The sequence below is a fragment of the Dendropsophus ebraccatus genome, chromosome 3, assembly GCF_027789765.1.
Source record: "Dendropsophus ebraccatus isolate aDenEbr1 chromosome 3, aDenEbr1.pat, whole genome shotgun sequence".
In the NCBI taxonomy this organism is placed as follows: Eukaryota; Metazoa; Chordata; class Amphibia; order Anura; family Hylidae; genus Dendropsophus; species Dendropsophus ebraccatus.
Window position 1 is genome coordinate 50687 of NC_091456.1, and position 12545 is coordinate 63231.

Here is a 12545-nt window from a genome sequence, read left to right on the forward strand (position 1 = left end):
GGCCCGCTATTCCCAGGTGCAGTTTTCCTCTTGGGGCCCCAGCCACTACAGACATGTGTTAATGCTGTCTGCAAAAGCAATAGCTTTTGCAGACAGCATTAATCTGTCTGAGACCTCAGTGGGCCCCTGCCTGAGAGGGCCCGGGGGCGACTGCCCCCTTTGCCCCCACCTATTTTCGCTACTGTCCGGCACGTATTCTCACAGCCTATGCAGCACCACTCCTGCTTTATTTGTCAAAGCCTGCTATATACCCGGTTGCATCCGGACAGAACTGTTGCTACTAGTTACCTCATCTATAATAAAACCGCTGTTACTGAACCCTGGCATTGGTGTCCACTAACTGGTGCCCTGACTAAGTGCAGCGAAGAATCGCATGCCCATCATTACCCGCAGATTCCACAGACCGGCCCTACAGCTGTGCCGTCCTCAGGCCTATACCGTGACAAGTATAACCCCTGCAGCTGCCCCGGTCATTGCCCGCTCATAACACCAGCACTGCGGAAGTGGCCCCCAGGGGCCAGGGCATCGCATTTTTGGCGTCACGAACAGGATCTACCTGCCACGCGGTGTACCAGATCTATAGTTTAATATAGTCTCCAGAGACTGTGCTAAAATTGCCATGGGAGTTCTGATAACTGAGTCGCTGCACGGCTGGGACTGTACACAAAATGGCCGCTTCTTGCTGTTATTTCTACCTGCGCCATCCCCCAGTGACGAGGGGGTTAACTGCCATGCGGCCGAGAAGCGGGAATTGCTTGGCGCCATTGATAATGACTGTGTCTCTCCTGATTGGCCGGCCGCTTCCACTGACGTCACAGTTGCTGGGCAGATTGGAGAGTCGAGCTTTCTGCCCTCTCGCTCCTCCCCTTCCAGCTACAAGATCCGGGCACTGGAAAGCAAGATGGCGGCGAGTACGGAAGACATGTGTACAGCTGCCGCTGCGGTGCTACCGGAATTTCCGTCCTGCTTGCCCGAGCTGGACCCGGCCTGTCTGCTAGTGCCACTACCGTCGGACGACGACAGCTGGAGTTCCGTGATATCGGAGTCTGACCGGTCTGCCTGTTCCGAGCCCGGTCATCCGGCGCCTGGTGCATCCTCCGCCTGCAGCTTGTCACCGGAGCAGGATCGTTCCAGCGGATCCAGTCTAGCATTCTCCACCGGAGGATCGACTTCGCCTGAAGGCGACGAGATAGTGAGTACCGGACCTCCGGACACCCCGTTACCAGGCCCTAGCAAAGGGATCGCCCCGAAGGCCTCCTGTTTCTCCAGCCCCTGGCGACTCCCCGGGCCAGAGACGCCTTCCCTGCCGCGGTGGGTGTTTGGTGATGACCCCATTATAAAGAAAATAGCGGACGAGATTCAGCAAGCCCTCTCCCGCCTGCCTCCGGTGACCAAGACCGCCTCCACTATGGCTAGTACCGTCGCCTCCACTTCCACTACGGCTCAGTCACCTACTACCCAGGGGGGCATGCCTGCCAAGTCTGGCCTAGTGCCGGAAGGATCCCCTGCTGTCCCGTATCCCGAGTATGCTTCCCTGTGGGGCCATCCCTATACCCCATATGCTGAATCCAGTGCTGAGACGGAGCGGGTCTTCATTAGGAAGCTAGAAAGACCCCGGCCTGGAGAGGTACCACTGGAACGGCGCAGGGGGACAGTCACCAAGTTCGATCAGAAGCGGGGATACGGTCTCATTATGGATGCCTTCAATGGCCTCCTGGTCCTGGTAAATCGACGGGCCGTCAGTCGGGGCTACAACCCTGCATGGTTGAACAAACTCTCGGCTGGTGAAGTCGTGGAGTACACCCTAGTGGGCTCCAAGAAGGGTCCCTGGGCCGCTGCCATCACCCGGCCTATTAACCCTGTACAACGGCCTTTTCTTCCTACTCCCTCTGAAGACTGGGAGGAGGATTGGGAAGATTTTCAGCCCCTGGGCTCTATCCGGGCCTCATCACAGCCCTCGGGGTCCACTACTCCCGGGAACCGCCCCGCTGCTGTGGCTAAAGCCGCTGTCTCCTCCACCACCACTACCTACCATGTGGCCCCTACTGTCTCTCCTGTGACCACCGTAGCCCCTACTGTGTCTCCTGTGACCACCGTGACCCCTAGCCTCGTGGTCACCACCGCAGCAGATGATGCTCCTGCTCCGGCTTCCTCCCGGTATTATCCCTGGGAGAAAAAGAGGGGTGCCACTTGGGGTCCTCCAGGACATTTCTGTTAAATGTCCTCCCAAGGGCTGAGTTCTATGACTGTTTTTTGTGTGCTGTTTCACCATTTAGTTCCTGCTATGCAACGTTTAAGGTTCGTGCCTGGTCCTCCTGACCAAGTTCCCTGTACTAACCAGCCATGAGCTGATGGACACTTACACTAACAAGATGTTCTCTAGTGTCTGTCCCAGAGCCTTTTACATGGACGATGTTCTAATTGCCTAAAAGAGACTCTACCTCACAAAGACACTTAACCCATTCCTTCCTAATGCACTTTCCTGTGATTGTGTGTTCCACTCAGGGTATTATTGCACTTATTTCATTATTGCACTTATTGTACTATTGTATTCCAGTGTTATCGAAGTCTTTGTATTTCCTCCTCTGAGTAAGCACAAGGTTACATAGATTGCCTCAGAGTAGAGCGCCTCTTTTGTAAAACAGTATATTTTCCAGTGTCAAAGTCATATATATATATATACCTCAGAGAAAGTCCAGTTTATGTAGGAGTGTATTTTCTCATCCAGTCTCAGTATTGTGTATTATTATCATATCTATAGCTGGAAAGATTTAGTTGAGCCAGTTTGTATTCAGATTTTTTCTCAGATTTTCATTCAGATTTCTCTCAGGTTTCATTCAGATTCATGTGAGCCAGTTCCAGGGGCTGGCTGGCAAATTTTAGCCCGGGGGGCAAGTACACAGCACTGGCCCATGAGTAGCAGGCTGGCAGCCCATCCTTAAAGGACCACTCTGGCCTCTTACCTCTTACCTATAACATCTTCGGTCCTTCCAGTCATTTGTGACCAAATATCCTACTGTGCCCTGTGAAAGGGTCAGAACTCACTTTCCTGTATAAGTCTATGGGGCGGCTCAGTGATGACACAGAACGGTCCCATAGACAGATGCTAGGAAAGCTGGGTGACCTCTATCATACTGAGTACAAGATGCTGGAAAGCTGGGTGACCTCCATCATACTGAGTATAAGATGCTGGGAAAGCTGGGTGACCTCCATGATACTGAGTATAGGATGGTGGGAAAGCTGGGTGACCTCTATCATACTGAGTATAAGATGCTGGGAAAGCTGGGTGACCTCCATGATACTGAGTATAAGATGCTGTGAAAGCTGGGTGACCTCCATTATACTGAGTATAGGATGGTGGGAAAGCTGGGTGACCTCTATCATACTGAGTATAAGATGGTGGGAAAGCTGGGTGACCCAGTGGCGGATTATAATATGGGCGGTATGGGCGGCCGCCCGGGGCCCGAGGCTCCGGGGGGCCCATGCCGCCCACATTATTACTATGCATGATGTTACACAGCAGCACATCACTTTCGGGGCCCAGTGGGCCCCTGAGTGATGTGCTGCTGTGGCGCGCTGTCCCTGGAGTCCGCCCCCCCCCCCTAACTCCCCCCCCCGTCGCGGCACTTAGCCTCACTTAGGACAGGAGAGCTGCACCAGGTGGGGGGGACGCAGCGCAGCCGTCAGAGGAAGCTGGTGATGCTGCAGGAAGTGAGCACCACCGCAGCCAGCAGTCTGGGGCCCTGTTTCCTCCCCCATCTGCTCTCCTCTGCTGTCGGTGCATGGGAGGAGGAGGGGGAGGGACGGAAGAACCCGGTGCTGGGACCAGGAAGAAGATGGAGGAGGGAGGCATGGAGCTGCTGTCTGCTGACAACCAGGAGCTTCTTCATAATAAGTAAGTGTGTGTGTGTGTGTGTGTGTGTGGTGTCTGTTACACTGGGTCAGGCTGTATACTGTGTGTGGTGTTACACTGGGTCAGACTGTATACTGTGTGTGGTGTCTGTTACACTGGGTCAGGCTGTATACTGCGTGTGGTGTTACACTGGGTCAGACTGTATACTGTGTGTGGTGTCTGTTACACTGGGTCAGGCTGTATACTGTGTGTGGTGTCTGTTACACTGGGTCAGGCTGTATACTGTGTGTGTGGTGTCTGTTACACTGGGTCAGGCTGTATACTGTGTGTGGTGTCTGTTACACTGGGTCAGGCTGTATACTGTGTGTGTGGTGTCTGTTACACTGGGTCAGGCTGTATACTGTGTGTGTGGTGTCTGTTACACTGGGTCAGGCTGTATACTGTGTGTGGTGTGTGGTGTTACACTGGGTCAGGCTGTATACTGTGTGTGGTGTTACACTGGGTCAGGCTGTATACTGTGTGTGGTGTTACACTGGGTCAGGCTGTATACTGTGTGTGGTGTTACACTGGGTCAGGCTGTATACTGTGTGTGGTGTTACACTGGGTCAGACTGTATACTGTGTGTGGTGTCTGTTACACTGGGTCAGGCTGTATACTGTGTGTGTGGTGTCTGTTACACTGGGTCAGGCTGTATACTGTGTGTGGTGTGTGGTGTTACACTGGGTCAGGCTGTATACTGTGTGTGGTGTTACACTGGGTCAGGCTGTATACTGTGTGTGGTGTTACACTGGGTCAGGCTGTATACTGTGTGTGGTGTCTGTTACACTGGGTCAGGCTGTATACTGTGTGTGTGGTGTCTGTTACACTGGGTCAGGCTGTATACTGGGTGTGGTGTGTGGTGTTACACTGGGTCAGGCTGTATACTGTGTGTGGTGTTACACTGGGTCAGGCTGTATACTGTGTGTGGTGTTACACTGGGTCAGGCTGTATACTGTGTGTGGTGTTACACTGGGTCAGGCTGTATACTGTGTGTGGTGTTACACTGGGTTAGGCTGTATACTGTGTGTGGTGTTACACTGGGTCAGGCTGTATACTGTGTGTGGTGTCTGTTACACTGGGTCAGGCTGTATACTGTGTGTGTGTGTGGTGTTACACTGGGTCAGGCTGTATACTGTGTGTGGTGTCTGTTACACTGGGTCAGGCTGTATACTGTGTGTGTGGTGTCTGTTACACTGGGTCAGGCTGTATACTGTGTGTGGTGTCTGTTACACTGGGTCAGGCTGTATACTGTGTGTGTGGTGTCTGTTACACTGGGTCAGGCTGTATACTGTGTGTGTGGTGTCTGTTACACTGGGTCAGGCTGTATACTGTGTGTGGTGTGTGGTGTTACACTGGGTCAGGCTGTATACTGTGTGTGGTGTTACACTGGGTCAGGCTGTATACTGTGTGTGGTGTTACACTGGGTCAGGCTGTATACTGTGTGTGGTGTTACACTGGGTCAGGCTGTATACTGTGTGTGGTGTTACACTGGGTCAGACTGTATACTGTGTGTGGTGTCTGTTACACTGGGTCAGGCTGTATACTGTGTGTGTGGTGTCTGTTACACTGGGTCAGGCTGTATACTGTGTGTGGTGTGTGGTGTTACACTGGGTCAGGCTGTATACTGTGTGTGGTGTTACACTGGGTCAGGCTGTATACTGTGTGTGGTGTTACACTGGGTCAGGCTGTATACTGTGTGTGGTGTCTGTTACACTGGGTCAGGCTGTATACTGTGTGTGTGGTGTCTGTTACACTGGGTCAGGCTGTATACTGTGTGTGGTGTGTGGTGTTACACTGGGTCAGGCTGTATACTGTGTGTGGTGTTACACTGGGTCAGGCTGTATACTGTGTGTGGTGTTACACTGGGTCAGGCTGTATACTGTGTGTGGTGTTACACTGGGTCAGGCTGTATACTGTGTGTGGTGTTACACTGGGTTAGGCTGTATACTGTGTGTGGTGTTACACTGGGTCAGGCTGTATACTGTGTGTGGTGTCTGTTACACTGGGTCAGGCTGTATACTGTGTGTGTGTGTGGTGTTACACTGGGTCAGGCTGTATACTGTGTGTGGTATTACTCTGGGTCAGGCTGTATACTGCGAGTGGTGTTACACTGGGTCAGGCTGTATACTGCGTGTGGTGTTACACTGGGTCAGGCTGTATACTGTGTGTGGTGTCTGTTACACTGGGTCAGGCTGTATACTGTGTGTGGTGTCTGTTACACTGGGTCAGGCTGTATACTGTGTGTGGTGTCTGTTACACTGGGTCAGGCTGTATACTGTGTGTGGTGTTACACTGGGTCAGGCTGTATACTGTGTGTGGTGTTACACTGGGTCAGGCTGTATACTGCGTGTGGTGTTACACTGGGTCAGGCTGTATACTGTGTGTGGTGTCTGTTACACTGGGTCAGGCTGTATACTGTGTGTGTGTGTGTGTGTGTGTGCATGCGCCTGTCTCTGTGTATGAGAACTGTGGATGTAAACATGCATTGTGGAAGTGTATGTGTATAAAGTGCTTCTGTATGTAATGTGCTCAGTAAATGTACTATGTGTGTTTAAAGGATGTATGTACACATGTACAGTATGTGTATATGATGTATGCATGTAGTGTGTGTATATGATGTATGTATATGGTGTATGCATGTACAGTATGTGTATGTGATATGTATATGTGTATGCATGTACAGTATGTGTGTATATGATGTATGTATATGTGTATGCATGTACAGTATGGGTGTATATGATGTATGTATATGTGTATGCATGTACAGTATGGGTGTATATGATGTATGCATGTACAGTATGGGTGTATATGATGTATGTATATGTGCATGCATGTACAGTATGGGTGTATATGATGTATGTATATGTGTATGCATGTACAGTATGGGTGTATATGATGTATGTGTATGCATTACAGTATGTGTGTAAATGGTGTAACTGTATGCATGCACAGTATATGTGTATACAATGTATGTATATGGTGTATGTATGTACATTATATGTGTAGATGTAAGCCCCAGAGAAGAGCAGAAACATTGACAGGTTATCCCTAGAACTACAACCTCCATCATGCCATGTTAACACTTCATGATGGGAGTTGTAATTATGCAGTCTCTGTCTCTCCAGATTGCAGCACTACAATCTCCATCATGTCTACTGGCAGCTTATGATGGGAGTTGTAGTTTTGCAGTCTTCTGTCTCTCCAGGTTACGGCACTACAACCTCATCATGGCCTGCTGGCAGTTCATGATGGGAGTTGTTTTTCAGCTGGGGTCGGTTGTGTACGAAGTGGAAGGAGGGGGGGGGGGCCCAGGTAGGGGGGACAGCCCGGGGCCCAGGGTACATTTAATCCGCCACTGGGGTGACCTCCATGATACTGAGTATAAGATGCTGTGAAAGCTGGGTGACCTCCATTATACTGAGTATAGGATGGTGGGAAAGCTGGGTGACCTCTATCATACTGAGTATAAGATGCTGGAAAGCTGGGTGACCTCCATCATACTGATTATAAGATGCTGGGAAAGCTGGGTGACCTCCATGATACTAAGTATAAGATGCTGTGAAAGCTGGGTGACCTCCATTATACTGAGTATAGGATGGTGGGAAAGCTGGGTAACCTCCATCATACTGACTACAAGATACTGGGAAAGCTGTGTGACCTCCATCATATTTAGTATAAGATGCTGGGAAAGCTGGGTGACCTCCATCCTACTGAGTATAAGATGGTGGAAAAGCTGGTGACCCCCATAATACTGTGTACAAGATGCTGGAAAGCTGGGTGACCTCCATCATACTAAGTATAGGATGGTGGAAAAGCTGGTGACCCCCATAAAACTGTGTACAAGATGCTGGAAGGCTGGGTGACCTCCATCATACTGAGTATAAGATGGTGGGAAAGCTGGGTGACCTCCATCATTCTGAGTATAAGATGGTGGGAAAGCTGGGTGACCTCCATCATTCTGAGTATAAGATGGTGGGAAAGCTGGGTGACCTCCATCATACTGAGTATAAGATGGTGGGAAAGCTGGGTGACCTCCATCATACTGAGTATAAGATGGTGGGAAAGCTGGGTGACCTCCATTATACTGAGGATAAGATGGTGGGAAAGCTGGGTGACCTCCATTATACTGAGGATAAGATGGTGGGAAAGCTGGGTGACCTCCATCATACTGAGTACAAATACAAGATGCTGGGAAAGCTGCCTGACCCTCATTATACTGACTACTACGCAAGATGCTGGGAAAGCTGGGGTTACTGTATTTTTACAATAGTTTATATCACTCGATGTACTTCTGTATATATGTCTCCTCTATGTACTCCTGTGTAGGTCTCCTCTTGTATATATGTATCATCTATATACTTCTGTATATACGTCTCCTCTATGTACTGCTGTATATATGTATCCTCTATGTCCTCCTGTATATATGCCTCCTCTATGTACTCCTGTATATATATGTATACTCTATGTACTCTTGTATATATATATATGTATCCTCTATGTACTACTGTATATATGCCTCCCCCTGTATATATGTATCCTCTATGTACTGCTGTATATATGCCTCCCCCTGTATATATGTATCCTCTATGTACTGCTGTATACATGCCTCCCCCTGTATATATGTATCCTCTATGTACTGCTGTATACATGTATCCTCTATTTACTGCTGTATATATGTATCCTCTATGCCCTCCTGTATATATGTATCCTCTATGTAGCAGGGACACATGCAGGCAGGGGCATTTCCGGGATAAGCGAGGGGGGGGTAGCGGGTACAGGTAAAGATGAGGGGTGAGGTAGTACAGGTATAGATATAGTAATACTGATGAGGGGGATTAGTAGTACAGGTATAGATGTGGGCTGTAGTAGTACAGGTAAAGATGAGGGGTGTAGAAGGAATAAAGGTATAGATGAGAGGTGACAGGGGCATACTGGGGGAAACTGGGGCAGCTGGGGATGACTGGGAGAGCTGGGGGTGTACGGGGCAAACTGGGGGGTGAGTGGGGCAAACTGGGGTTGACTTAAGCGGGACTGGGGCAGTTGGAGTTGACTGAATGAGGACTAGGGCAGACTGGGGGGGACTGAAGGGGGACTGGGGCAGACTTGGGCGACTGAGGGGGGACTGGGCAGACTGTGGATGACTGAGAGGGACTGGGGCAGACTGGGGTGACTGAGGGGGACTGGGCAGACTGTGGATGACTGAGGGGGACTGGGGGTGACTCTAGGGGGACTGGGGCAGCTGGGGGTGACAGAGGGGGACTGAGGCAGACTGGGGGTGACTCTAGAGCAGGCATGTCCAAAGTCCGGCCGGAGGGCCATTTGCGGCCCGCGTTCCGAACTTTTACGGCCCCCCAGGTATCCAGCTTGCTATTATCTGCCTGTGTTATAAAGCATATAGCATGTAGCATGTAAAATGGTCGGCCCTCGCACATGTTCACTTCATCAAATTTGGCACTCTTCGAAAAAAGTTTAGACATGCCTGCTCTAGAGGGATTGGGCAGCTGGGGGTGATTGGGGCAGGAGTGCACATATCCCTCCTCCTCTCACCCCGGAACACAGGTTCCCCTCCCGGCCACACGTGCAGGTCCCCGGTCTCTGAAGCAGGCCACAGGGACTGTAGAGGTGATAGCGTCACTGCCATTACTGGAGCTGTACAGCGGGATCGGGGGATGCAGATCCCGCTGTTCAGCTCCAGGACCCGAAGCAACGTTATCACCACTACAGTCCCTGCAGCCTCCTCCAGAGACCGTGGGACCTGCACGTGTGGCCGGGAGGGGAGCAGGACATGATATGTATAGCTGGGGTAGGTCAGTCGCGGCTCTGTTAGGCGGACTGCCGACCGCCCTGCACCTCACCTCCGGCCCGACACTCCACGCACCGCCGCCCGCCATGCACCTCACCTCCGCGCCGCCTGCTTGACCTGCACCTCTTGCCTGGCCGCCAACCCGTCACTCTACGCTGCTCCACCTGCAATGATTTTTTGTGAAAATTGAATTTACGGTTTTAATCGAAATTGATTCTAACCTTCTGGGCAAATTAATTTGATTAATAGCCCAGCCCTAACTCCTCTGTATGTATGTATCCTCTATGCACCCCTGTATATATGTCTCCTCCTGTATAGATGTATCCTCTGTATGTCTCCTCCTGTATATATGTCTCCTCCTGTATGTATGTATCCTCTATGTACCCCTGTATATATGTCTCCTCCTGTATATATGTATCCTTTGTATGTCTCCTCCTGTATATATGTATCCTCTATATACTCCTCTGTATGTCTTCTCCTGTATATATGTATCCTCTATGTACCCCTGTATATATGTCTCCTCCTGTATATATGTATCCTCTGTATGTCTCCTCCTGTATATATGTCTCCTCCTGTATATATGTATCCTCTATGTACCCCTCTGTATGTCTCCTCCTGTATATACATATCCTATATGTACCCCTGTATATATGTCTCCTCCTGTATATATGTATCCTCTGTATGTCTCCTCCTGTATATATGTCTCCTCCTGTATATATGTATCCTCTATGTACCCCTGGTAAAGTCCAAGGTTGGAACAGCGGAACCTCCCAGGGATGCACAGTCTCCGTCAGGTGGGCCCACACCTGATACTCAATAGCGAAAAAGAAATGGTGTGGAGACAGCATCCATCCAGTGAAAAAATATTTTTACTTTATTTTAAGCCATTGCATATAAAAAGATTACCGACGTTTCGGCTCTAACACTCCTGAGCCTTTCTCAAGTGTTAGAGCCGAAACGTCGGTAATCTTTTTATATGCAATGGCTTAAATAAAGTAAAATATTTTTTCACTGGATGGATGCTGTCTCCACACCATTTCTTTTTCTCTATGTACCCCTGTATATGTCTCTTCCTGTATATATGTATCCTATATGTACCCCTGTATAGATGTATCCTCCTGTATATATGTATCCTCTATGTACCCCTGTATATATGCCTCCTCCTGTATATATGTATCCTCTATGTACCCCTGTATATATGCCTCCTCCTGTATATATGTATCCTCTATGTACCCCTGTATATATGCTTCCTCCTGTATATATGTATGCTCTATGTACCCCTTTGTATGTCTCCTCCTGTATATATGTATCCTCCTGTGTAGGTCTCCTGTATATATGTATCCTCCTGTGTAGGTCTCCTGTGTATATGTATCCTCCTGTATATATGTATCCTCCTGTGTAGGTCTCCTGTATATATGTATCCTCTATGTCAGGGAGGGGGAACCTTGGCTCTTCAGCTGTTGCAAAACTACAACTCCCATCATCCATGGACAGCCTATCACTCTCCAGCTATGATGGGAGTAGTAGTTGTGCACCAGCTGGAGGGCCTTGGTTCCCTCCCCCTGCCCTATGTCCTGCTGTGTAGATCTCCTCCTGTGTAGGTACCTGGCTTGCTGCAGACACCATCTTCTCGGTCTTCAGGCTCTTCTAGCCCAGTTGCAGAAGAACCAGCTGGGAGGAGAGAGCGCACTCTGGTGGCCGGAGGAAGATACTGCGTACAGCAGTTTGCTTTTTACCATAAGCCTCTTAGGCTTATAGAAAGCATAGTGGCCATACAGGGGGCGGGGCTTACCGGTATGGGGGCGGGGCTTCGGCGGCCGCTTCCATCACAGTCCGGATCCACCACAGCCACAGGTAAATATGACAGAAGAGGGCGGGGCTGTAAGCAGGGGAGGCACTGAGGACTCCAGCCAGCTGTCAGCAGCCATGCGGCCCTGACAACTGGGGGAAGACCAGCCCAGGGGGCATATGCCCCCCTGCCCCCCGGCCCAGCCCGCCCCTGGCCAGTTCTCCTCCAGACCTCGCAGTATTTGTTGTCCTTTGTGTTTCCCTTCCTTTTGTTTCCAGTATTTGTTCGCCTCTGTCTTGTCCCAACACAGTAGTTATCACACATAGTCATAACTAACATTCACACTGGTCCATACATATCGCACCTTGGATACCTTTTCGTGTGTTTGGCCTGTGGAGTGCTTGTGTGTGTGATTGAGTGGTATGAAAGGGAGCTCCCCATGTATGTTTGCTTTTATTATTTTGTTCTTTTCTCTTCCAGGTATCCAAGACACTACTCAGACACGCCAAGGTAGTACACAGGTCTTCACGTTCTCCTCCAGTAGGGTAACACATTTAACAGAAAACCTACTGTCTAACTGGCTGGAATATTGAGGGTCCCCCGCCAGCAGTTAAGTTGTCCTGGCTTACACGTCAGATGGTTCACGCACTAGCTACCTGGTCGCCAGAGTACGTTAGGCACCTCTAGGTGAAGTCCTGCCACTAGGGTTTCTCATCCTCTCTCTCTTCTCACCTGTGCCCTGGGCGTGGGAAACACACACCTCATCACACTCACTCTCATCATTCATTCCTGTTGTTTGATTGTCCAGTCTATTCATGTTTGCTGCCTTCTAGATTCGCCGAGGTCGGCTCAAATTTGCTAGGGAGGTATGCAGTGTCCCAGAACATGCAGACTACTACTCCTATTATGCCCATTTCTATTTCTGTGTCAATGCCTGTTCTGGTAAGTGTTTGCACTGCAACTGCTGCTGGTTTTCCCCTAGTATTCTCTGGTATTGTGCATTTTCATGTGTATTCTCATGTGTTCCTGCGTATTACAGTGTACAGTGGTATGCAAGGCTG

General features: G+C 49.9%; 1 protein-coding gene across 1 annotated transcript; it reads left to right on the plus strand.

The window, feature by feature from the left end:
• The first annotated feature begins 539 nt into the window (after positions 1–539).
• On the plus strand, positions 540–12084 carry LOC138786895 (uncharacterized). The gene is made up of 2 exons (XM_069963937.1): positions 540–1192; positions 11965–12084. Exons 1-2 carry the CDS (start codon positions 620–622, stop codon positions 12031–12033), a joined length of 642 nt encoding a protein of 213 aa, XP_069820038.1. The 5' UTR covers positions 540–619; the 3' UTR covers positions 12034–12084.
• The last annotated feature ends 461 nt before the right edge of the window (positions 12085–12545 follow it).

Coding starts and splice junctions, on each gene's coding strand:
- LOC138786895 (XM_069963937.1), top strand. CDS start 620: ATGGGAGTTCTGATAACTGAGTCGCTGCACGGCTGGGACTGTACACAA. Junction 1,193..11,964: donor CGCCTGAAGGCGACGAGATA/GTGAGTACCGGA, acceptor TTTCTCTTCCAG/GTATCCAAGACACTACTCAG.